Source organism: Agelaius tricolor, unplaced genomic scaffold (genome assembly GCF_023055355.1).
Source record: "Agelaius tricolor isolate 1412-34295 unplaced genomic scaffold, bAgeTri1.0.p SCAF_25, whole genome shotgun sequence".
Lineage (NCBI taxonomy): Eukaryota > Metazoa > Chordata > Aves > Passeriformes > Icteridae > Agelaius > Agelaius tricolor.
This window is the reverse complement of record NW_027269285.1, coordinates 3528304-3554323: the sequence shown is the minus strand read 5'-3', so window position 1 is coordinate 3554323 and position 26020 is coordinate 3528304. Positions and strand designations below refer to the sequence as shown.

At 45.4% G+C, this 26020-nt stretch overlaps 2 protein-coding genes across 7 annotated transcripts in view; one reads left to right on the top strand and one right to left on the bottom strand.

The window, feature by feature from the left end:
* The window catches only part of NCOR1 (nuclear receptor corepressor 1), a 55835-nt gene extending 53060 nt beyond the window's left edge, over positions 1-2775 (bottom strand). For both annotated transcript variants that reach the window (XM_071447955.1, XM_071447956.1), the window contains exon 1: positions 2623-2775. The gene's annotated coding sequence lies outside the window, so the exon portion shown is untranslated. The remainder of the gene's footprint in view (positions 1-2622) is intronic.
* A 1694-nt stretch (positions 2776-4469) lies between these two features.
* Positions 4470-26020, top strand: part of PIGL (phosphatidylinositol glycan anchor biosynthesis class L) — a 53763-nt gene continuing 32212 nt past the window's right edge. For 2 of the 5 annotated variants that reach the window (XM_071447880.1, XM_071447879.1), the window contains exons 1-3: positions 4552-4778; positions 7718-7817; positions 23396-23462. In XM_071447880.1, the coding sequence (XP_071303981.1) occupies positions 4695-4778; positions 7718-7817; positions 23396-23462 (251 nt within the window). In that variant the 5' untranslated portion in view covers positions 4552-4694. Of the gene's footprint in view, positions 4779-7717; positions 7818-23395; positions 23463-26020 lie in introns of all 5 variants that reach the window. The other 3 variants (XM_071447881.1, XR_011682394.1, XM_071447877.1) reach the window with 3 other exon arrangements.

The window sequence follows — 26020 nt, the reverse complement described above, 5'->3', positions numbered from 1 at the left end:
TGAAGTTCATTGCTTGAGGGAGAATCACTGAAGGAGAGAGACACTGAAATGGAAGATACATTCAGCACTGTCCTGGCTATTTGCATGATTTAGAAGTATCACAAAGTAAATATTTACAGACAGCAGTCCTGCATAGGTCAGAATTTTTACCTGGAGCAGTTGCAGTAGGAGGGAAGGTACCATGTTCAGTTTATAGCCCAACATTGAAACACAGATTCAGATTTGACTAAAGAACATAAATGACTTGAAGAGCTCAAGCCTGGCATCCAGGAAATGTTTGCTTGCATTATGAAACCACTGTCTGGTTACAGGTCTGTTCTTGAGATTGTTCTGTGCTGCACTGCACCTGCATGGGGAATAGGCCCCTTCCAGCTCCACAATTGTTAAAATCTTTAATATAAGTCACTACACACATCAGAACCCTAAATAATATTTTGAATCAGCCAAGAAAGCCTTCATTTAAATCATTTTGTAGGCAAAAGGCCATATAGAGGAATAAAACATGTCACCAGAACTTTTGCAGAGAGCTTTGAAAGAGTATAAATTTCTTATTTATAAGAAATATTGTTCTCTACTACAGAAGGTTTTTTTCAGTTGCTTTCATGCATTTAACAGCAGCTGAAGCAGAGGCAGCTTCCCTTCCCTGTGAGCATCTCTCATTCATGCTACAACTGAGAAATGAAATAACTCAGAAGATGCAGTCAGAGGAGCACAAGGGCTGTGGAAAGGGACTTGAGGGAGGAATTGGAAAGGAGCTTTAAGGTCTGTCCCTACTTCTACCACAGTTTTTGAGAGAGTTTTGTAGATCCTTTTAGATCACAATGGAAAACATGTCTGCCCTGAAAGAGCAACTAAAATGAGTGGTTGTAGGAGACAAAGTGTATTCAAAACAAAACAGCAGTAGCACAATGTAGCAAAATGAATATATTCTGATTCTGTGCATGTCATTGCAGTCTGGAGAGTTACTTTTAATTGATGGCTGCAATGATTAAGAAGCTAGAGAGAAGCAACACATGTGGAAGCAAACACTTGTAACATCCTCTCCACATACTAAAAAGCCCACATTATAACTCCTAGAAAGAAGATTCCAAAACGTTGCTCTTCCCCACATTGCAGCAACAAGTTTAGATATCTTAGTGACCAATATCAAACAGTGTTATTTCAAACAAATTACCCTGCACATAAATCACAAAAGAGCTCTCTTTCTTCAGCAGCCCATACCATATCACAAAGAAAAGTGACGTAAAGAAAAAATTTACCACGCTTTCACAAAAAAGGGTCACTGCAGTTGGCTCCTTTCCCCTGAACTTTTGAATCCCTGAGCTAAGCACGAAGCTCTTTCATCCCACAACACAAGACACCACATTTCAGCTAACTAGAAATCCACTTCAAATATTCCAGACTTCCTTTCCAAATGTCAAGGTTGTTTAGTTAATCAGGAATAACAACATTCTGCGGAATAAAATTCCAGTGCAAAACTGCAACCGAGCTGCACAGTCCTTGTGTGCAGTGACATAATTGTGTCCACTTCTTCAGGCACTTACACTGTGCACTTACCAACACCAGCTTTTGTTATAATTGCTCTGGATTTTACCTCTCAAATCATCCTGCCTAGGATAAAAATCCCTATCTGAGCTCAAACAGTTAATAACTATAGAAAATTAATAAAAGAATACTGCCACAAAAATCAAGCATTCAAGACTAGACATCTCCACTGCAATAAGTTGTCCCAGGTTACACCAACATTTCGAGTCATGAAAAGGTAACAGACCATATCTGTGAAACACGAAGAAGCAGATTTTGGACAACAGATTGTTCACAATATCGACTTGCTTACTTGAGCCTGTCTGCCACTGACAGTTCATACATCCACCTCGACTCCTGCCTAACTGCAACCAACTTGATACACACAGCTTTTCTACGTACAGAAAAATCAGCAAGCACGAAGTTCTTTACCATCAAGTCAGAATAATTCTAGCAAAAGCCACTTCCATTGTGCCCTGCAGCAGCCCGGAGATGACAGAAGCCGGGGATGTTTACAGGTCCCATATGAATAATTCAGCGTCAGCATCAGCAACAACTCCCCGGCACTGACAGCGATGCTCGCCCGACACGGAGCTGTGGCCGCAGCACATCCTCAGCAACTACCGCGCTCCTGGCCGAGCCTCCGAGGGGGACGGTTTTGAAGAACGGACCCTTCTTTTAATTTTTTTTTCTTTTTTAACTTGCACTCCTCCTGCCCACAGCGCAAGGATGAACACCCAGCACGGAGATGCTCTGGGATTTCTGCACAAACTTCCCAGCGAGGGCCAGCGCTCCGTGCCCCGCCATCCCCGCGCACCCTCAGCGTCAATGGGGGAGAGCCCCGCGGGCACCGGGCACCCCCCGCCCCTGATCCGCCAACCCCCCGCACCCCCGGCGGCTGCCCCACGGGCACCCCCGGCTCCAGCGCCCTCCCCCCGGAGACCACAGGGCTCCGTCCCCGTGAGGAGGGAGGAGGACGGGATGGCCGGGCCCCCGCCTCTTCCCCCTCCTCCCCCTCCTCCTTCTCCTCCTCCTCCTCACAGCGGAGGCGCTCAGCCCGCTGCCCCCGCGCCGCCCCGCCGGGCTCCCCGCGCTTACCGAGGCGCGGCGCGGGGGCGGCCCGGGCGGCGGGTGCCGGCGGGTCCCGGCGGGGCTGGGCGGGCGCGGCGTCTCACCTCACCCTCAGCGCCGCCGCCGCCGCCATCTTGCCTCCCCTCCCCCGGTCCCGCGCGCTCCGCCCCCTCCCGCCAGGTCCTGCCAGATACCGAATAAGCCGCGGCACCGAGGCTCGGTACCTTTCACCGGCCACGGTGGCTCTCCCCTTCTTCAGGCTGTGCCGCTGTGTGGTGAGGCACAGGCTGCAACAGGTCGAGAAGAGCCACAGGAGAGCGCGGCGGTGGGAGGGCAGGGTGCTATGCCCCTTCCAGGACCGCTGGCCGGTGCGGCGGGGAGGGGCTCCTTCCCCCTCCCGCTGAGGGCCGGGGGGGGCGCGGCCGCCATGAGGCGAACGGGGCCGGGCCCGTGAGGGGCTCCCGGGGCTTGGACCGCCAGGGTGCCGCAGCGCCCCGCTGGCCCCCGCCGGACCGATGTAAATTGATAATAACCCATAAGGGGCTCGGGCCGCGGCCGTGCCGATGAACGCGGCCTCAGGAGCCCCTCACGGGAGCATCGCCCGGAGCCCGTCCGGTCCCGCAGGGCTCTTCCCGCCCCGTCCGCGGTGCTTCCCGCGCTGTCCCTGAGCTCGGGCCCGAGCCCCGGCGACGAATGACTTCCGAAAATGTGAGAGAGGTTTAAATCTCGTTAAATGTCTGTTCATTCCTCCCCCGGAATGAGGAGTGTGTAACTCGTTCCCTGCGTTCTCAGGAGTTTCAAACCTGCACGGCGTCGTACGTGCAAATGTGAGACTCTGGATGCGCTAAAATCACAATTTAGTCTCTAATCAGGTTTCCTATGGGAAAGACATAGCATTAGGCAAGGTTAGATTACTTCATGGTCACAATTTCCATTAAATGGAGAAGTCGTGCCCACATCTGCAGGATGGGTGCCCACACAATTACTGGTTCAGACGAAAAAAGCCGGGGCTCACCCTGTGGCAAGCAGGATCGCTCAGCAAACACGTGTTGTACCAAGGGTTGGGTTATTACAGTGGTTAAAAGTGCCACGCTATGGTGACACGGCACATCTCCGGGCTGATGTTCACAGTCTCTAATCCCAACACAAGCCAATGACTGGCTTGGAATCACTTGGAGGTTAAAGGTGTCCAAATAAGAGCCAGGGAAGACCAGTCAGGCAAAGACCTGCTGAGGTCTGAGCTGCTCCTCAGAACTCTAATAAATTGTATTCACCTTTTATGCTTTAACCCACCCAATTCCCACACTCCACCATTGCTCTGTACACTAGTCTTCCATATTGCCTGTTAGGAAAAGCAAAGTATCTACGCCATCGTGCATCTGACTGACTGTTTCATGTTTATTTTAATGTTTCCTGTCTCCTTCTGCTCGGCAGCTTTCTCCAGTGGTTGACTTCACTTCTAAACCATACCCAAAAGTTCCCTCCTTTTGCAGCCACACTGGGGATAGCCCACAGAACGTGTCTGAAGATAAGCTCTTCCTGCCCCGCTTTTGAGCTTCCCCTTAACCCACGTCTCTTCCACAGCAGGGATAAAAGGTACCACACGCTGAGCAGTTCGACTTTTTCACTGTTAATCGCTGTGGAGGCACCGGCAGGGTCAATACGGCTTTGGCCCAGGGGCACAGCCGGTGTTCAGTGCACACCCTCGGGCCTGGCCAGGGCAGGGTCCCGCTCCTCACGGAGCAGCAGGAACGGGACACATTTCCCCGGAGTGGCACGGCCCGGGCCCCGTTTCCGCGGCAGCGGCCGAGCGGCCCCGCCCCGAGGCGGGGACGGGAGGGCCCTGGGGAGGGTGGGACCCTTTCGTGCGGCGGAACCTTCGCGCGGCGGGCGGCGTTTCCCGGCGGCGCGGCGGCGGCGCGGGGCGGTCGCCATGGCAGCGGGCCCGTGGTGCTGGGGGACGCTCGCGGCGCTGCTGCCGCTGCCGCCGCTGCTGCTGCTGCTGCTGCTCGGGGGCGCGCGCCGCCTGCGCCGGGGCCGCGCGGGGTCCCGCGGGGGCGCGCGGGGCGGGCGCGCGCTGGTGCTGACGGCGCACCCCGATGACGAGGCCATGTTCTTCGCCCCCGCCCTGCTCGGCCTGCGCAGCGCCGGGGCCGCCCCCGCCGTGCTCTGCTGCTCCGCAGGTGAGCGGGGACCACCCACGCACCCGCACCCCCATCCCCGCCAACCCCCGGGGCACGGGGAGGCCGCCGCGATGGCTCCCCACGTGTGTGGCCCCGCGCCCTGATGCTGTGGGGAAACTGAGGCACGGTGCGGCCATCGCCCGCCCTTCCCCGTGCCTCGCCTCCCTCTCCTTTACAAGAGCGTGGCGTGAGGGAACGGAGGGGAACGTGTTCAAATTGAAAGTCGCGACGCTGAGGCGCTTTCAGGCTGCGCGGCGGTGTCAGTGGGCTGTCAAAGGTGCTGCTCGGCGCGGCCTTTTGGCATCTCCCTGTGATTCTGTTGTCTTGCGGAAGACTTGTTTGGATGGTCCAGTTTTAATGTCGCGATACATCCACTGTAACACATCTAAAGCAGCACTTGCGTTGCAATGCGATCATGGAACAATAGCCCGGAAGGGAATGCGAGGCCGGGCTGCCCATCAGTGCTGACCTGGAGGCAGCAGCGATGCGTCTTCATTTGCTGCAGACAAATGTTTGTTCTCCGGATGTCCGGGGAGGTGCCTCAGCCTGTGGGGTCTGAGTCGGTGCTGCTTTAGCTCTCCCTCAAATCACTTTTTCCTGAGTCACTGGTGTAATTTAAGCTTGTTTGTTTATTTTTTCATGCCTGGCAGGAACATAGAAATCAGAGTATCCCTTTGTAACAGCCTCTTACATATTTTAGGACTGTTATCTGCCTCTTCTGCCTTATCTTCTCCAGACTAAACAACCTGATTACTTGCAGTCTTCCCTCATAGATCATGTTTTCTAAACCTCTAATCATTCTCATCACTCTCCCTTGGACTCTTCCTTTGGTTCATGTAATTTTTGGAAGGGCAGTGATGACAAACTGGAAGCAGCACTGCAGCTGGGGCTGAGTAGAGAGGAGAGATTCTTACAGGCTCCACTGTTTGCCCAGAGCAAGAACTTTCCACAGCACATGACACTTTTGTGTTCTTCTCATGATCTGCTGAAGCTCCAGATTGTTCTGCAGAGCTGACACCTGAGCAGTTATTGCATTGTTCAGGTTTCTGTGCATAAGAAACAACCTGGTTTGAGTTGATCTTTCAGACCACATTGCAGTACCAGAATTCTTACACTGAGAGCTGCTTAGCTTTGGGAAAGAGCCCCCTGTGCCTTTGGCAGCTCCAGCCAGTTCACTGCCAACATTTGTGACATTTCCAAAGCTTTCTGTCCTGCCAGACCATCAGGTGAGAAGACAGGGATTGAACTATTGAAGTCCAGTGGTTTGGTGGCTTCACTGATGGCTCTGCACCTCCCATTCAAGATTTGGTGCAGAGCTTTCATTGTCCCTGCTGAGGGACAGAGTCTGGCTTCTCCACAGCTGTGGGGAGATTACTGAAGTGCAGCTCTGCCATTTCAGTTTGGGGACTAATACACTGCTGCTGCTAGAGAACTTTCCAAAGTGTTGTGTTTCTGTCTATTTTGTTGAATTTTCTTTTCTCTTTACTCCTGATTCAGTGGCATGACACGTTCAGGGTGTTTGCTGTTTCCTTCTAGGTACTTTCTCACTTGTAAGGAAATGTAGGGGAGAGCACCTTTATGAGCTAAGAGATTTTTATTTTAAAAGCCTCTGATTAGTCTTGTGGGTGATTCAGATGGTTCATCCTCTCATTGTTTGAGTGATTGATGATGACAAGTGAGTTGATCAAAGGCACTGCAAATTGTTAACACTGAGACAAAATCATTACTTAAAAACCATTGTACTTGCAGTTTTCAGTTATCAATCAATTTGACTGAGAAATGAGTTAGAATTACAGCACTGGGAAAAAGAAATCAGTCTTTGACACACTAAATAATCTTAGATTGAATTAATAACTCAGTCTAAATGTGCTTTGCTCTCTGTAGTAGCTGGCTGGGTTGTGAGTGCTCCATGGACGAGGTCCAGCAGCATCAGCTGTTCAGCTGGGTTTGCTCTCAACAGCTGCCCATTCTTTCTGGTGAGCACTGACACACTCCTGATGTCCTGACACATTTCTGCAGCTGTGGAGCTGTTTCTTCGAGTTCAGCAGAAGTCAGGGATTTTGGGAGCAGTGGGAGTGTTTGGATAAAGCATCACCTGCAGTCTGCTGTGACACTGCACTGCAGCAAAAGCTGTTTCCTCCCAGCACTGTGGTGGTAATGGCCTGGTAAAAACCACTCTGAAATGAAGCCTCTTGTACTCCCTCAGTCATTCCAGACAAGCTGCACCCTTCAGTTCACTCTGCTGGAGCTGCAATCCAAGGTTTGTCCCACAGCCACTCACTGTCAGTCTCCCAAAGTCATTCAGTCACAGGCTGTGGGAAGAGGATTTTTCCTTCTAGTTATTCTTTCCCTCTTTGAAAATTGTACAAAGCTTGCTAGAGATGGCTCAGATTGCAGCACTGCTCCAGAGAAATGCTAGATTTAGATGACTCACACCCACAACAATAAAAAGTTCTGGTGTAATTCAAGACAGCTGACTACAGACTTGAATCACACATTAATACTCAACTGTATTTTTTTCATTTTATTACTTCAAAGTTAAAACTGACTTGCAAGTATTGCCCTGCATAGAGCAACGTTCTGGAAGGGGCATCACAGCTCTGGCAGGGACTTTGCATGGCTGATGCCAAGAAAAAATAAGGGAATGTCAGGGCAAGATGAGAAGAAAATAATTCAGTGAAGAAGGAGCCAATGTTTTAAGATGATGAATCCCATTTCCCTGTTAGTTGTTGATCTCTGTTACAACTTCTCCCAGCTGCCTCTGTCTTGATTAGGTTTTCTCTCTTCTTTTGCCTCTCTAAGTTTTTGCAGTCTTGCCATATCACTTCTGCCTTAATTTCCTCTGTGAATGGAGCAAGGAAGAAGATGCTGAACTGTTTGGACCCCTTGATGTGAACCTAAACTGAGTTAGATGGTGTTGCTGTGTTTGCTGTTTTCAGGAAATTATTACAATCAAGGGGAGATTCGTAAGAAAGAGCTGGAACAGAGTTGCTGTGTCCTGGGGATTCCTGCTTCTGATGTCACAGTCCTGGATCACAGGTAACTGGTTTTCCTTTCCAGCAGAATTCCAGTTTTAAAGGGGGTTGAAGTTCATTTTAACATTCAGGAGAGCTGAGTGTGTTGTTCTAAAAGCCTTGAGGAATCTCAAGAAAGACAATATCAGATATTTTTGTTAATTCTTCTCATAAATCTAATCAATGCAGAAGACAATTCTTTTGCATTATGGGGATCAGAATTCCTAGGTGAAGCTCTGTTCATACAGCATTTGGAATAATGATAACCACACTTGCTGGCATCTGGCCCCCTGTGTCTGGGCAGCATGATCACATTTTGTTGTATAACAACTGCAGACAGACAGAAATTCTCTGGATTGCCTGGGGCAGGTTTGTCTGTAGGTGGTCCTTTCAAGGTTAGGGTGGAATTCTATTGTATTTACAATCTGCTTTAGTCCTGGCTAAAGACAAAAGTGAAGTGCAGTACTAAAGACAGTCCACAGTAACATGGCAGTGAGACTCTTCAACATGAAGCCATGCAAGATCTGTTTTTCTGAGGTGTGGTGTTGTTTCAGCTGTGTGTAGCTGCAGAGGGTGGCAAAGCTGACACTTCTCTGTGCAGGAACTCTCCTCTGGGAGGGTGATTTAACACTTTGAATCAGTGACACTTGGAACTGATGTTGTAAAAGCCTCTCAGATTGCCCAATCACTGTCTGTGTATAAGATCTGAATGAGACACTGATTGCTAGGAAACATGATACAAGTGGTTGTTTCACTTGCAAAGAACTATCACACAGCCCATAAAGAATATTTCTGTTTATGAAGAAATAATAGCAGCATATTGATTTAAAGCCACTCTAGCTAGAGCAGAGTTGGAAAAAACTCTGGCTCCAGGCAGGCCCTTTTCCCATGACCATATTTTCCCTTGAGCTAAGGCAGCAGGAACCACAGTCCAGAATATGAATCTTTTTGAGTTCTTTGCTTTTTTTAGCTTTAGGTTTCTCTCCAAGTTTTCAGCTTGCTGAGGAAAACAGCACAAAAGTTGTTTTTCCTTTGGAATGAAAGAGATGTTTCCGTTCACTTCTCATGAGCTGGCTTTGGGTAACTGCAAGTTCTGTAGTACAAGCATATGACAATGCCCAAAACATTCTGGGGAGGAATAAGGAAAAAGCTGCTCAGCTTTGCTAAGCATAAAGTCTGCTCAATGAACCATCTTTGACAGTAAAGCCCTGAAGCCACTTGGCCTTTTATCCTCTGAAGCAGTGTGAGGTTGGCTGGTGAGTGATGCAAGTTCTGCTGCTGCTCAGTCACCCCACACACACAGCCCAAGGAGCTGCTGCTTGTTGCAAGTCAATCTTTGGAAGGTGAGGGCCTTTTCAGAGAAATCTCTTGGCTGATGCCTCTTTCTTACTTTATTATTATTGCACACATTTCTGTCCTGAGCTCTGCTCCCCCCTGTGAAGGCAGTGCCCGAAATGACAGAGCCATCCCATTGCCCAGAGCTGGGCTGGAATGTGCATCATTGCTCCAAGAAACAGCTTTGGGTTTGAGGTCTTTATCTCTGAGTTAGATTGCTGTGAGATAACCATCAAACCCTTCAGCTTTGTTGTGCATTCAGGGAGTAAATGAAGTGAAGTTCTTGATGAATTTTGCTCAGAGCTTGTTTACACAGCAAAGTTAAGTGTGTTTACAGTGCATTATTTACTGTGCCATCACTCACCATGTGGATGCTCTTCATGAAAAACATCTGTGGATCAGGTGTTAGCAAACTGGTAGAGGATCAGAATTAATTTCTAGACCACACTGAATTTCTAGTGTAGCTGATTTTTAGATACTGTTTTCCAGTGGTTTAGACAAAACACTGGACCCAGGGTTCTTGAAACTTACTCCAAGTTCTTGGATTCACTAAGGTCAAGAGTTTTCCTGTGTCTCTTAAGACTTACGTAATTTCCAGGTTATACAAAAATATTTGCTGGTATGGCATTGTGTGGAGCTTGCTAAAATAATGCATTATTTACCACTAGATTTCAATGTAAATTCATGCCTACAGAATACAGCTCAGGAGGCTGTTCTTCCTTAGCATTTTAAGATCAGAGCCCTTTGACTCTTTTGTTCCTTGCTGAACTCTTGAGAAGATGGTTTGCCATCAATGTAAAGGAGGAGCACATTGCTCTGGGAGAGCTGCTGGCCTGCTGCCCATCTCCCACTGCTTACACAAACACTGCATGCTTTACATTAGCCAAGCTGCAGCTTTGTGTTTTGGTAAGGAAAGCCCAAAGGATTGCAAGGTCTGGATCTGCTCCAGCCATTGTAGTGTGGAGCTGAGTCATGCTGCTTCCTCTTTCTTTGTGTGATCTACAAGTGAGTGAGTAGAATTTGCAAGATGTAAAAGGGGAAATGGATTTTCAAAGCCAGGTGATTGACTTGCTCTGTCATCTCTCTGGGCAGGCAGGTATAAAACCAACACGACTTTTGGGCCTCGGTGTGAACTTGTGAAGAGAAAGCTTCAGTCAGCCTCTGATGAAATCTGTGCTAAACACCAAATCCTTCTTAAGCAGTGCTTTGCCTTAAACAATGCCTGTCTCAATTATTCCAGGGTTCCCAGCAGGACCAGCTCAGTCTCTATCACACAACTGCTCTGCCTGGATTCTTCAGGAGCTGTGTTTGATGTTGCCATTGTGTTTGTTATCTCACTTAAAGACAACTCAAATCTGCATAAATATGGCCCCAAACTGTACCCACATTTCAGCCCTAGAGATCTGATCACACATTTCCTGCAGAAAAGTTCTTTTCTCTGTGGGACATGTCCAGGAGTGGGAAGGGCAGGGATGTCTGGGCATGCACACATGTTCCAGACTAATTTAGATTTGAGCTCTGGACTCTTCCAACTTGTGACTAGTACAGGTCAGGCACCAGATTTGCAGAGGTGTTCCCTGAGCTGCCATGCCATTATCACAGCTCCCACACTGCACCAACCAGCTGCATTTAGGGGACAAAAGTTCTACAATCTACTTTTGTTACCATTCCCACACAAGACTTAACACTTGGAGCAGCCCAGCTCAGAACTTGGGCTTGTGTTCAAAATTAATTTCTGGACTGTCACAATTATTCCTGCTGCTGAGTAAGGGAGGAGTAGCAAGAGAGCGAGTTCTGAAACTCATGTAAGATAAAAGTCACTCCATTAATTATATAAATGTTAATGTAAACTCTGTGCTTTTGGTATATTTTTATCATCTTATGTGCTTCAACAGCAGATTTTCCTGTGAGTTAAGCTCCCATTTACAGTGGGCACATCTGCCAATGCTCTGGCTGTCTATTAGTCTGAAACATTGCACATAAAGAGGAGATGATTTCTGATCTGCCTTCTCTTTCTGAAGAGAAGCAGATAAAAGGAAGCCCAAATGATTCTTTTTTTTCTAATGTGTGTTTTGGGTTCATGGAAAGATAAATATCAGATGTTTTACTGTGGATTCTGAAGCTTTTGTGCACAGTTGTTCTGGACAGAAAGTAAAACTGACTATTAGCATCTTTAATATGACAGAAAATATTTGGCCCAAGTCTGCAGTGCAAAGAAAATAATAGCTGAGATCTGTGTAAACTGGAAAATTTTCCATTCACAGTCGGACGCTTACGGCAAACAATGTTACATCTCTTTCCAAGTTTCCATGGAAATTGCACTCCCTTTGCTTTTTTATTATTATTATTATTGCACTGAAGTCCAAAAGGGCTCTGGTCAGACACTGCACAGCAGAGAGCACATCTGCCCATGCACTATCACTGGCTATTTTTATGAGGCTGCAGAGAGACTCAAAATCTTTTTTATTTTTTTCATTTTTTTATGTAATAATTCTGTGTTGTTTGACTCATTTTTTCCTCCTATAAGATAAATAGGCTTTATTGCACTTCCTCATATTTAACTTCTAACAAACTTCCTTCCATGACCTCTCCATGGCAGAGAAATGAGGCTGTAAGGTCATGGGAAAAATATATCCTTAAGTAAATAGTGTGTGTGTCTGGTTGTGGTGATCACAAAGATACAAAAACACTCAGGCCCTTCAGAAAACAAAATATATCACTGGAAATCTGAGCCTTTTTTAAAATTAGAATTTAGAAGCACAATCATTAAGTCCATCCCATTGATCCAGTTTGGATTTGCTGTTTATTGATGGGGAGTGCTGAGTGCACAGAACTGTGAGATTCTAAAAAATGTGTTCATCTGACTTATTATGTTTCTATCATAAAGGTGATATTATTCCCTAATATTTCTTCTTTCCTGTTCTATTATTTCATATTTTGGGATCATAGTTAATAGTTTTAATTCTGCTGGAGTAATTGTGGTAATGAGTTACGTTTTGTCTTCCTAAGTTCCCTGTGGTATCATGGTTTGACATTTTATTTTATTGCTAATTCTAAAAAGCTGATCTGTATGCTGATTAAAATTGCTGCCATGCTTTATTCTGGAAGAGCTGCATATTTCAGGAGTGAGTGATGGGATTTTCTTAATCTTCCTTATCCCAGCAATGCTGTAGAGGCCTTTTTTTTGTTCAGAATTTTCTGTAATTAAGAACGACATCTGTGGGACCAGAAATCTGACATGTAAATTGATCACATGCTCAGTGTGTATTGCAGGGAAATCAACCTACATCCCTTGAATCAGCCAAACACGCTCAAAATCATCCTCAGCACTAACAAGCTTCATCATGACAAGAGGGCATTTTGCCACTCAGGTGGGGATCTTGATATTTATCAATCTGTAGCCAAGTTTCATTTCTGTTTAGTGTAATTCTGGAAATGTCAATTGTTTTCTTTCTGAGAAGACAATAAAAGATTTGGCCACCTATTTATATTTACATTTCTAAATAGATAATTTTTTCAAAAAGCTTTCCTTCGTGGCAGTTCCTGCTGGCATTTTAGGACCTCAGAACACTTTATAAAAAGGATTATATCAAAGTCTGCCTTCAGGCATCTGCTTTTATAACTGTTGCTCTATGCAATAATTTAAGAGGAAATTCTTCTGGGGGTTGAGCTGTCTCACAGCCCTCCAGGAAAGCTGTTTTCTGAAACAAAGCTTTGTATTGCACTAAGTGAGGCTTAGCTATTTTGTCCTGAGTTAGATATTTTTGTCAATAAGGAAATCTGCCCCCTTTTCCCCTTGGGACTGCCATGAACCAGGAAGCCTCAGCTTTTCAGCAAAAGGAGCTTCCACCAAGGGGGAAGGGGAGAAAGATCCTTTCAGTGCCAGAGGGCCCTGGGTCCCTCAGCAATGGTACCCCTGGAAACACTCAAGGATTCTCCTCCCTCAGATACCAACAGGGACCTGTCCCAGCCCATCACTGAAGGCACAGCCTGGCCAGAGAAGCCAAGGGCTCAGAATAAATGCAGGGGGAAATGAAGGAGTACAGCTAAAGGACAAAATGGTTTATGGAAATCAAATCAATGTACTCTGCATTGAAATTTATACTTTTAGTTCTCAAGATGATTTTAGCAGAATAAAAACCATGAAATACTGATCTCAAAACATGAAAGATGAGAAGAGGGATCTTAGCCATCCCCTGAAGCTGATGAAAGTTTGATTTGACTGAAAAACCATCAGCATTGCTAAGCTTATGGTAAGAAAAGAAATAAAGCTGTGCATAATGGCTGTGTTTCAGGAGTCTGGGGCTGAAGACAGGGACATGCAGGAGAACAGGAAAATCCATTACAAGGAGGTTTTTTTCTTTTGTCCATGCTTAGTTCATTCAGAGCTGCCTTTTACTATTCTTTCATGAATGATTTTTAAATGTCCTGCACATACATTAAAGGCAGGCCTCATCTTCAGAGCAAAGAAAGCTCCAAGGAGCCATCCTGGATTTGCAGATGGTTCTTGTCCCAGCTTTGCTGTCTCCTGGGAACACAGATTTCCTGGCTGGGAGCCATTCTGTCACTAGAGCACTTGTGTCCAAGCAGAAGGAAGTGTCTTTGAGTTTGCTGATTTCCTGGTAAAACATTTGGAGTGGACTTTCTTCATGCTTCCAGGAAGCTATAGAAAGATACAGTCTTTAGATTAAAGCTATTTTCAACAGTTATACCCAGGAGTCCCCTTTTAAGCACAGCAAACTACAACAACCTCTTTATTTGGCTGGTTACATGTAGAACAATTCAGTGTGTTTTGCCAACACTGACCCTGAGGAACTAATGGAGAATCACAGGCACTTTCCCTTTGCTTCTGAAGGTTCCCTGCTTTGATACCCAGCAACATCTCTGGTAGTCCCTCATTTGAACCTGCAGCTGTTCATTATAAGCAGACACAGGTCTTTTTTCAGAGAAGTGCTTAACTCTTACCCTTAAAGAGTAACAATTATATCAAATAATCACAGCAATTTAAAAAGGAGGAACAAACAGAAAAAAATCTAGCTGGGATTCTGCTTAAGCTTTTGAATCTCTACATTCCTCCAAGCTTACTCAGGGAAAATACATCCCTATTTCTGCTGGGAATGCTCTTAAAAGCCTTCTCACAAGAATGGATCAGACATTGACACCTTGATCACAAAAACTGTGTGGTTTCTTTGTGGATTCTCATCATCTCATTTTAATTGTGGCTACAGTAGAAAATGTGAGTGCCTCAGTTAAAGTAAATCTGTGAGATCTGAGGCTGTGACATGCTTTGGAAAACATCATCCTTGCCTCTGCAATGGATGCATTTTCTGCAGGTAATTACTGTATGGGAAAGCAGAGGAAGGGATTTGCAATCTCTCTTGGGCAAACTCCTCCTTGGGATCCAGTCTAAAGAATTTCAGTTCCATCACTTCCAGTGGGGGTTGGCCATTGACTTCAGCACACCCAGGAATTGTCACTGAAACAGTCAACAAGAGAAGACAAAGTCTTATTAAAAAAAAATAAATGGTTGGTATGGGGAAAGTTGGAAAGGGAACTGTACAATGGGTGTTGTGTAAAATGTGTTTTCTCTTAATGACCTTCCAGTTCACATTGGCTCTGTTTACATACAAATCAAAAACTGGTTTGTCTCCCTGCCAGCACAGCAAAGCTCAGTCTGGGCTCTGAGCTTCCAGCTGTGTCTTTGCCTCTGACATCCTCCCAGCAATAAAAGTTGTGTGGCTGGGATTTGGCTGGAACTGCAGATGATGTGTGAGCCAGAACTGAGCTCAGCCTTCTCTTCCTCTGCAAGACAATAGAAGTTAAAGCTTGTTTGTGTCAATAAAAAAAGCATGTACAACTCCTAAGCCCTCAGGGAGCAGATATGATGAATAAGATGCTCTTTTTCCATCATCATGTTCCTAACCCTGACCAATGTTGGTAGCAAGTCTGTGGGAACTCAGGCTTTTGTCTTCTTCATTTCCAAGGTGGAGCAGAAGCTTTTGTGGAGTTCACCTGAGAAGATGCAGCATCCAGAGAACAGATACAGTTACAACAACCTTTGCAGCATTCCCCAATCCAGGTTTTCTGTTCTTCACTTCAAACTCCCTGGAGGGTACAGTGTATTAAGTGCTGTCTTTACTCTGTAAGCCTTAACAGCTTCCCTGCAGAGAGTGACAAAGTGGCAGAGACAGAAACCTCTTCTCAGGTGAAGTGGCATTGCTGACATGCCTTGTAGTTGTCACTTTCCTGTTTCCTGCTTTTTTCAAAAGCTGTTGTAGGAAACCCTGGAGTCGTTCCAGGTCGTGGATGCTCTCTGGATGTGGGCAAAGCTCTCTCAGTTCATACAGGAGCAGCAAGTGATTAAATTATTCAGTGCAGGGTCTTTCTTACAGCAATTGCAAGCTCTGGCTGCAGTCAGCAATTCCACTTGCAGGTTGCACATTGGTCACCTCGTTGTAAAACACCCATTTGTAAAGCTCTGTAGCAGTTGTTAATCTCCACTCTTGTGTTAATAAAACCCTCTTTGACACATGACTGAAAACTCCTGCAGTTGACAGTGTCAGTGTGAGCCAGCAAAGGTGCTCTCAGCAGTCTGGAATCTGAGGCTCCCCAGCTGCTCCTACCTGACTGCAGTGGGTTCTCTGCAGCATGATCCAGAGCTGCCTTTGGAAGCCTCCTACAGCCAAAGAATTCCCATTTGTGTATCCTTGGCTGAGTTTGTTGTGACATGCCCTGTTATTTTTGCATTCTGGGTGCATTCTGAAGGTCCCCCAGGCATCCCTTCAAATGAAGCATTGCATCACTGAGGAAGTGAAGCCATTACAAGGGAGCACTTTCGCCAGACTCTTGCAGCAGACACAGTCAGCTCTCATCTTCCAGAAAAGGACTTGCAAGTTGACATTGCAAAATTTGGGAAGAACAATGGTCCTTTCTTGAGTGGTTTGATGCAGTTTTTAAAAAAGCAGAGCTGTGCTGTTGGTTTTTTGCCACATGAACATAATGAACAAAGGTTTTATATCTGCATAGAAGAAATGTTACAAACAAAGAAGTTGGAGCTTCAAAATCCTTTGGAAGGAGGAGAATAAGTTCTCTGCTGAAGTCTCTGCTTAGGTCTCTGACCTTCTCTGGGTCTTACTTTCATCCTGCAATAACCCTCCTTTTCTGCAGAGCTGTGGGCATGGAGCAGTTGCTATTTCCATGCTGTATGAGTGTTGAGGATCATTATTAGAGTTTTCCTTGCTAGTCAAAGGGTTAATTTGGAGATCTGATTTAGGTTTGGCACAGGAGGAGGGGAGACAGAGGATTTTGTTCTGCAGGAAACTAGGTCAGCAGGTTTTTATTATCGTGCTCCACAGCCAATGTGGTTTGCATTTAGGAGTGAGCTGGGCTGACATCATGGATGGTCGCTTTCCCCTTCCCAGGACTCAGCCCCAGCCACTGCTCCATGCACTGCAGCTTTCCCAAATGGAATAAAGGGGATACTCAGCTGAGGAAGCTCAGGCCATTGTGAGTTTGTCAGTTATCTTTTCAGAGCTGTCTGTCAGGAGTGCTCAGGAGCACAGGATGAGGTCCAAGATGTTTTGGAGAGGAAGAACAATAGCACTGGAATATTTTCAGTCACTGAAGTGCATTGGAATCACAGAGGCCTCCATTGCTTTCACACCCCATGGATTGCTGATTGTTCTTACAGCCTGTGGCAGTGTTTGGTTTTTGTTTGGATCTGGTCAGATTCTGATCTTGGTCCTGCCAGTGTAAATTTGGAGTAATTCCCTTTCTTTCTGTGCAGATCCTGCTGTGTGTGGCTGAGATCACTGGGTGGTCCTGCAGATAACCCTTAGGTGGGGAGTTTTCCATTGTTGCTTTTGGATCATCATGACTGATGAAAGATTTGAATAATCCAGAATCTTTGTCACATCTCCCAGCTTTCTTGGCTGTATCTCCTGTTGTGTGTTCTCTTCCCAGGTAACTGAGAATACCTGTCTGTTCTTTACCTCTGTCTGTTCTTTACCTCTGCCTGTTGAAGACCAAATCGTGGCAGCCATCACCTATATTGGACAATTCAGGCTGCCTTTCTTTACAGATTATTTTCACTTTACTGAATGATGAGAATCCAAGTAGTTACAACTTTAAAAAATATTCCACATTGTTTTTATTGTAAAGATCAGATGAGGGTGGTGAAGCTTAAAAAGATTTAAGGTGGATCTTAAAAAGACATGACCAAAAAGATTGGTAATGCCTAGGAAAATTTCTGAGTAATAGGATTTAAGGCTGAGCATCTATTTCCAGTTTTATGCTCTTGTTGTTTTACAGACTTTCATGTGAGTTAATGGCTTTTCAGCATAATAAAACCATCTAATTCTGTCCTGTTCTACTCTTTATTCAGTTCTGGCATCAAGGAACCCAGACATTTTTGCAAACCGAGTTTGGCTTTTAAGGCTGAACAAGGAAAATACAGGCAATACTGAGGAGAGCAGACAGCAGTAGGTTTGCCAGCAGTTCCTGGAAATAATGGAGTTTCACAACCATTGCCTGCAGATTGGACATTTAAGGAGGAAAAAAATCCTTGTGGCTTGCATGGGTAGAATAATGAGAATGCAAAGTCTGTTGAGAAAGTTTATTATGGTAAAAATTCAGATGCCATTCTTGGTTTAAACCAAAGAGTAGCATATCAAATGCCTCAGAATGATGACAGCACAGAAATAACACAGGTCAGAAAATTGCATATGGTCTCTCCTGGATTGCATTTCATGCTGTGGTGGGCTATGCATTTTTTTTGTCCAATTTTGAATCTCTATGAAACAGTTTCAACTGCAAGAAATGTGCTCAGAGAATCATCTTTAAAATGTGAACATGTTACAGAGGGATGGAGAAAGGAGGTGTTTCTGCAATACCCTTGTGCTCTTCCCCTGCTGTGACTGAGAGCCAAGAAAACGCCAGCGTGTGTCAGAGTGAGAGGCAGTGACAGGACTTGTAGCAGGCAGACACGTCCACACAACAAACAGCAGAGCTGAGGCAGCATTCTCAAAATTGCCTCCTGCATAATGAAACAGAGGAGTTGTGGCAGAATCTCCACAGCTTCATTCAGAGTTGGCAAATTATTTCATTCAAATTTGCAGCAGCTCGGGAAATGTCATTGTGCTGCTGGAAGACTTGGGTTGTGTTTCCTATTCCTAAATTGAACTAAGTTCAATTGAGCTCTCAGCTCAAGAAATGAGAGATGAAAAGCCTCTCTCTCCCCTGCAGTGGCTCTCCAGAATGTATATTATATCTCTTGAGGCTGTCAGCCATGTGAAGCCTTCAGGATGTGACTCATAGGATAAATAAGTTTGGTCATTCTTGCTGTGAATAGAAAAAGGTAAAATCTTGTATTTTTATAAAAGCTTTTTCTTCCCTTCATGAATTCAGAAAACATCCTAAGTCATTAACATGCTGGAGCTGTCACTGAAAATCCAGTAGCTTCAGGCTTGAGCAGAACTGTTAATAGAGCTCAGTGATGCCATGTGTGTGAAACGTGTGCTGCTGAATATTTGTGCTCTTTCAAACGGATGAACTCGAGTTCCCAGCCTGCAGACGAGGGTGGCAATGCAGAGGAGCAGCTCCTGTGTGTCAGCAAGGGAGCAGATGCTGCCAGGAGGGCGGGGGATAAACAGATGCCCAGTGATGCTGGTGGAAGGAGGGAAGGAGCAGTTTGTGCTGTTTGGGAGCCCTGCTGCAGGGAGGATGCAGCCTGCAGATTTAAATAGGTTATGATGTTCTCCCCTATGGCTGGGGCTGGAGGCCTGGCCAGTTAGCTGCAGAGTGTCACTTTGTGGTGCAAACATCAAAAAATCATCTTTCAGAGAGCAATGGCTTCAAATGGGTGCATTCCTTTTTTGTTTTGAAATGTAACCCTATCTTTACCAATTAAAGTAACTATTCAATGGTTAGTATATGATCTCTGAGCTGTGAGCACAGATCTTGTTTATCCCTTTTGTGGGATAAAATATATTTAGCCTTGCTGGATTTGTAGTTACTATTCCTTCTTTGTGTTTTACGTGGCAGTTAACCCTGTCCTTTGGTAGCTGTTTACAGCTGGGAGCAGGATGACAAGAATGGTGCTCTTTGTTCTGCAGGAGCAGGGAGCTGTGCCAGGTATCCTGTATCTGTTTCCCAAACTCAGGTAACCTTCTCCTGGGGCAATCCCAGTACCAGGAGAGAGGGAACAGCAGCATTCTTTTACATGGCTGCTCACTGCCAATCTTTTCAGAGAATGGAGTCAGCTGATTAATTTTATTGACAACTTATTGCAAGCAAAAGGTGCCAGGCTGGGTGCTCTGGTGACTGGCAAAGGCTCCTCACAGTAACTCTCACACCAGGATGTGTTTGTGCTCTTCTTCATTCCTGCAAGTTGATTGCTTGTATCTGCAAGAAGATTACTGCCCACTGGAATAAAACTTCTGGCCTCTTTCCTTGGATGCCAACAGGAAGATTAATTAGAACTGGGCTAAAAATGTATTAGTGTTTAAGGGAGATATATTTCTCCTGTGCTGCCTCATCTCTTATTCCACCCCAATCCATTACAAGTTGTGCTCAGGGTCCTCATGCAGCTCCTGCTGTTCTGTGCCCTCTGTACCTGCAGGGAGGTGAGGAAGGATTTTCTGTCTCCATCCTCCTACTCCTTATTCCAGGAGAATGTGTGAGCCCTGGCAGGAGCAGTCTGGAGCCAGCACAGGATGTTGGACACAGGACACCCTCAGCACCCTCACTGTGGGGCCACCACCCAGCTCACAGGTGCTCTCTGCTCCCACAGCAGCTCTAAGGCTGAAGTCATTTCCAGCCACACTTGGCAGTTGGACTTTCCCAGTGATCTGTATAAACCAGAAGTGTCTTGGGAGGTTTCCCAGTTGCACCATTCTGCTTTTGGTGTTTACAGCTACAGTAACCAACTTCTGACATTTATCCCCTGCTGGTGCTCTGGTTGCTGAGCTGGTGCCTGTTTGCACATGGGCCCTTCTGATAAGGCAGGCATTTGACCTTTCTATTCTTAACCCATTAACATTTAGAAGAGTTGCTCTCCTCACCTCTGGGGCTGTGTTCCTCCCCCCAATCCCCCTGTTCCTGCCAGATAAGATTACTCCTGGGTTATGTATTGATCTAAAAGCAGAGTGCCAAATGCAGCCCACACCAGTTCAAGGGCAAACTCTGAACTCACTGAGTCCCCATGCTCAGCTCACTGTGGGAAGGAGGTGACCAGAGGCTCTTTTTGCCCTCTCAGCAGAACCTGGGGACAAGCACGGGGCTCTCAGTTCTTTTCTGTGACCAGCCCAGTTTGCTGAGGCTGCACCTTGGTGCCCTTCCCTCTCCTCCCTCTGCCTGTGGACAGAGGGATGGGTTGGAGGGGTCCTTCACACTCTCATTATTCTCACAGGATTATCACACACTCATTTGCTGGAGGCAGAGTATTCAGGAATCTGAGTGTGCAGATGAGAGCCAGGGGTCCCTTGTTTGGAGCAGAGCCCAGCCCAGGAGTGCTGCCCTGTGTCCCCTCACCTGTGCATGTGTTTCCCAGTTTTTGAGTATCAGACAGGAGTAAGGAGCTGTTATTGCCTCTTCAGGTGTTGTTTGAGATTCTCTTGTTCTAGTTCAATATCTTGGTGTAAAATACTTGGAAAACTGCCACCAGAATGATGAAAGAAATGGAAACCAGGCCTAATAATGGATGTTTAAAATGCTTGAGCTGTTTGCTTTATCCATGAGATAACTTTGTGGTCATGCAGGAGGAGCAACACCAGGAAGAGATTTGATGGGTGGGGTCTGTTGAGCTGTTTCACACATTTTCTATGAGAATAATGACCATAATGGTCCTGCTGGCTTTAAAAGCCTATGACTGATAATAACTACAATCAGTCACAAGAATTAATTAGCTGACAAGCCTGATTTTGCCCTGTAAAACCAAAAGCCACTGGAGCAGCATGGATCAAAATTTATTGCAATTATTAATATTTTATTATGTTAAATTAAATGGTTTAAAATAAAACATTGTGATTTAATGTGCATTTATGACCACCTGTTCTAAGAACTAAGACTCATGTATTCTTAACATGATAACTTAGATGAAATGTAAGAGGCAGGCACTGTGCTTCTTCCTAGCACTGTTTAAGAGAAAGTAAAACCACAGAATGGGTGGAGTCCTCTCTCTTAGCAGTAGACTATTTTAGAGTGAGAGACTCCTTTTGAGTTGTCTTATCAAACACTCAGTAATTCAGAGTTGAGAAGCTCATTCAAAACTGAAGGAGGAAATCCTTTTTCATCTTGTGGTCTGTGAATAAAAATAGATGTGAAAGTCTGTTCTACTAATTTTTTAGATGCCTCAACAGCATGTGTGATCCAAAACCAACTGCTTTATCTCCTTAACTACAGTTAATATTATCTTTGTTTACTGCATGTGTTAGTTTTTAATACTGTGTTTTGATAAGCTTTTCCATTATTTCTAAAAATTCTGATATCATTTACCCAGTTGTTTGGAAACAGTTATAAAATACTGTTATGATTTGGAGCTCCAGCTTCCATCTCAACTCAAAATTGCACAAACCATGACTAAAAGTTAATTTAGTGAGGAGAAATGCATCACTCCATCCCTATTAATACAAGAAACTGGAGAAATTAAATTTTATCTTTAGAGAGAGAGTTGTTTTAGAAAGAGCTAAATCACTTCTTTAGTGAGTGGGTTCACACCCACCTGCCCTGGGCTGCAGGAAGAGGTGGGCAGGAATTTTGCTGGCTTGGCCCTCAGCACAGCCTGGTTTGAATTTTCTGTGTGGCACTGTCACTGCTGTGGTGTCCCCAGCACCCCCTGGCCCTTGGAGCATCTGAGCTGGCAGGGACAGGGCCCAAAGTTGGGAATGCTCCTGCCAATTCTTTGAGTCCTGTTTTACAGGGCTGTTTTCCCTTTTTTTTCCCCCCATTTCAAATGTTCCGTGAAGTAAATTTTTTATCAGTGGCTCAGAGCAAAAGGAAATTTCAGATTTTTATGATTAAATATTAGATGTCTGGGCAAGCTTTCAACTGAAAATGTTATTTTGGCTTATCCAGCATACTGTACTTGCTGAGATGGGAGTGTTTGAGCCTCTAGTTATGATTAAAACACCAAAAGCATGAATGTAGGAAGCAATAAAGTATTATGTAGAAGAAGATTCATCATTTTTGTGACTTTGTTTAAAGAAAGCCCAGATATGGGAGCAGATACCTACTGAAACAATCTTTTTCTAAGCCACAGATGACCAGAAAATTAATTAAAAAGAAAGAATATCAAGAGGTATTAGAAAAATAAACCTGCAGAACTTAATGTTTAAACACTGTTGCCCAGACTCATTTGGTCTTAAGGTGATCTGCATGAACAGTAATTGTAATTTATTTGGGGATGTTTAACCCTCAGGATGTGCATTCAGGAGATTGTTCAGGTTTTCAGGGACTGCATTGCTCCAGTTTGCTTCTGCTGCAGAGTTTGTGTCAGGAAACTGAATTTCTGCCTTTGACTGCAGCTCTGCCAGGATTTTCCTGAGGGTATGGGGTGGGTGAAGGTGTGGGGAGGATGAGAGTGTGGGGAGGATGAAGGTGTGGGATGGGTGAAGGTGTGGGGAGGATGAAGGTGTGGGATGGGTGAAGGTGTGGGGAGGATGAAGGTGTGGGATGGGTGAAGGTGTGGGGAGGATGAAGATGTGGGATGGGTGAAGGTGTGGGGAGGATGAAGGTGTGGGATGGATGAAGATGTGGGATGGATGAAGGTGTGGGATGGGTGAGGGTGGGGAGGATGAAGATGTGGGATGGATGAAGGTGTGGGATGAGTGAGTGTGGGGAGGATGAAGATGTGGGATGGATGAAGGTGTGGGGAGGATGAGAGTGTGGGGAGGATGAAGGTGTGTGATGGGTGAAGGTGTGGGATGGGTGAAGGTGTGGGATGGGTGAGGGTGGGGAGGATGAAGATGTGGGATGGATGAAGATGTGGGATGGGTGAAGGTGTGGGATGGAATAAGATGTGGGATGGGTGAAGGTGTGGGGAGGATGAGAGTGTGGGGAGGATGAAGGTGTGTGATGGGTGAAGGTGTGGGATGGGTGAGGGTGGGAGCTGCTCAGTGCTGATGCAGCAAGACTGCTTTTCTCCCAAGAGCCAATAATGCCATTAGAGTGCAGATCTCTGCACCTCCCTTCTTTGTGAGCTTTATACATATTCTGTGTAGTCTTGTGTGTCTGAGACATGCTCAGAAAATGTTCATTTTTATGTTGTGTTAGCAACAGGTGACCAGAGAAGTGAAATACTTCAGAATACTTGGACCTGCAGAACAGCACCAGGGTCAAGGTATTTCCTAAGAGCTCAATAGAATCTCCTTTAGTAATACCTAATAAACTTCCCTGGCTTCCTGGCCTCTTTCCAGTCCTTGTCCTTAGCCCTAATCCGTGTCAGAAGTTGTGTTTCCATTTTGACTCAGGGATTGCCCAGCAGGACATTTGTCTCAGCACGCAGGGACAGCTGTGTTGACAGTCTCAGTGGCCTCGGGGCATTACAGGCTCTCTGTAATCAGATGAGACCTGAGCATGCTTCAGTGCCTTCCAGTGAACTGAAACAACCTTGCTCTGCTTGGGATGATGAAGGAAGTGGCCACATTTAGGGGTTTGGCTGTTGTTTTGTGAGACCTTCTGAAGGATACATAAACTGCAAAAGCAAGTGAAGGTCCAGGAGTCAGTGAACTGCAGCAGTTCATCAGGCAGCATGAAAAAAGGATGGGTTTATGTTGGAGAAATGCATACAAGAAATGCAGAGGATTCAAAGTTAACTTGTAATTATGTCAAGTAATTTTTTTTGTAATATCTGTCCCCTAGATCCCTATCCAGTGTTAACCATTGTACATAGCCATTTTCCAAAATGTTTCTTTTTCTTCCCTTGTACTGTGTGGCAGAGATAAATATGCAACTCTTTTCTATTTGAGGAATCCTAGGAGTTACTGGCAACAACAGCAGGTAAAAGTTAGACAGAAATGGCATTTTTCAACTGCTGGCACACCATTTAACATGCACTTTGCATAGCATAACAATGACCATATAAATCCCTGTTGAACACTGGCCAAGAAAATCCATCAGCATGTTTTATTCATGTGGTGTGACAGTGTAGTTAAGTCTGTATTGATTCTGTTTATTTCAATTTAGAGAACATCTCCACTGAGCATTCCATGTAATTATTATACAGACAAGGAGCAACGTCTAGAGCTGACAGCCAAGCATATAAATACAAATCTTTTGCAAAACATTCTGTCATGCTGCTTCTGCAAGGAGAACAGGTCAGACTTAAACAGAAGCAGATTCTGCTGTCAAGATTTTTGCTGAAATTGCCTTTCCTCCAGCTCTGTTGTGATTATATCAGGGCACCATTTGTTTTAGTCTCCCAGATGATCTCCACAGCTGCATTACTGTACAGAGAGAGAGAAAAACAGAGCTTAAACACATGGAGTGGGTAAAACATGGACTTTACATTGTAACTAACAGTAAAGTCCTCTATATTGACACAGTGTAAATAGGAGTTTATAACCTGCTTCTTCCTGAGCCCCCAGGGAGTGTGTGGGTGTGAGCAGATACAGAGCCCATGTACAGAGTGCACCGAGTGCTGCAGGTGACTTGGGTGTCCCAGGGAGGTGCAGAATCAGAACTGGTTGAATGCTGAGGCAGGCCAAAGGTTGTGAACGTGAGGCAGGAGCTTGAGGAAGTCCATTCAGGGAGGGAACCTACAGTAATTAGCTCTCCACTTGTTGCAGTTGTTTCCTTCTTAGGATGATTAAGCCACGCTGATCTGATCTGGTCGGCCCAGGTCAGCCACAACGTTACCAAGACAACGAAGTAAACTGGCCACTGCCCTTGGGGCTTGCACAGCCCCTGAAGTGGCTCACAGATCCCTGCCACAGCTTTGCCCTGATGCTGGAAAGGTGGAAAGGGGGTGTGGTGGGACACAACCTCAGCTCCTTGTACAAATCAACTCTTCATACAGCTGGAGTGTTGCTCAGGCTCCTCAGCAATGGGTGAGATACCCAAAACTGAACTGGACACACTCCATCCATAACAGTGCCCCATTGAAACATCCCTCTGTAACAGTCCCAGTTCCTGCCTGCCAAGAATTTGCTTAGCATCTACTGTTAGACTGGAAGGGGTGGGGGAAGGAGAGCCCTTGCTATCATTAAAAAGGAAAAAGAAAAAAAAGTCTAATCAAATAAATCCCTGTAGTTCATTTCCTCTTACGAGCTCTGTGCTCTGTAATTATATTACCAAAGAAGTCTTTCTTCTCTGAGTTCACGTGAAACCTTAATGGTTTTATTCCCCTTGGCCCCAGTTCAATCAGCATACATAAAATGACAAAGTTTTTTCAGTTCCAGTATAAAATTGAATTAGAAGGTGGTGGGTGTGGTACTTCAGATTAGAGCAAACTATTAAAAAGAATCAATTCCTTAAAGGACACTTGCTAGGTTGGGAGTACATTTAACATAACCCCACTGTCAAGTAGGAATTTTGTTTAAGAGAACCCAGCCCCACCAACAAAGAGTGCCAGCAATGCAGAATGCCCAACACACAGCAACTGTGAATAGAATTCTGTTAGCAGGTAAGTGATGTTGGCAAATGGTTAAACACTTTCAGATATTTTCATATAATGAGTAAAAAAGTGTAAAAGATACTCAGTATCTCAAAGAATTCAGAATACTCATGGAGTTTTACTGTTCCTGTTGGTGGAGATACTGAAGCCAGTTTTGAAGACTTTAGATAATTTGTTCTGAAGGAAATGCTGTTCAGGTGATGCAACACCAGCTTTTTAAAAAGGAGAAAACAGAACTTGATGAAGCAAATAGGAAGTGAATGTTTTCATTTCTTGCACATCCA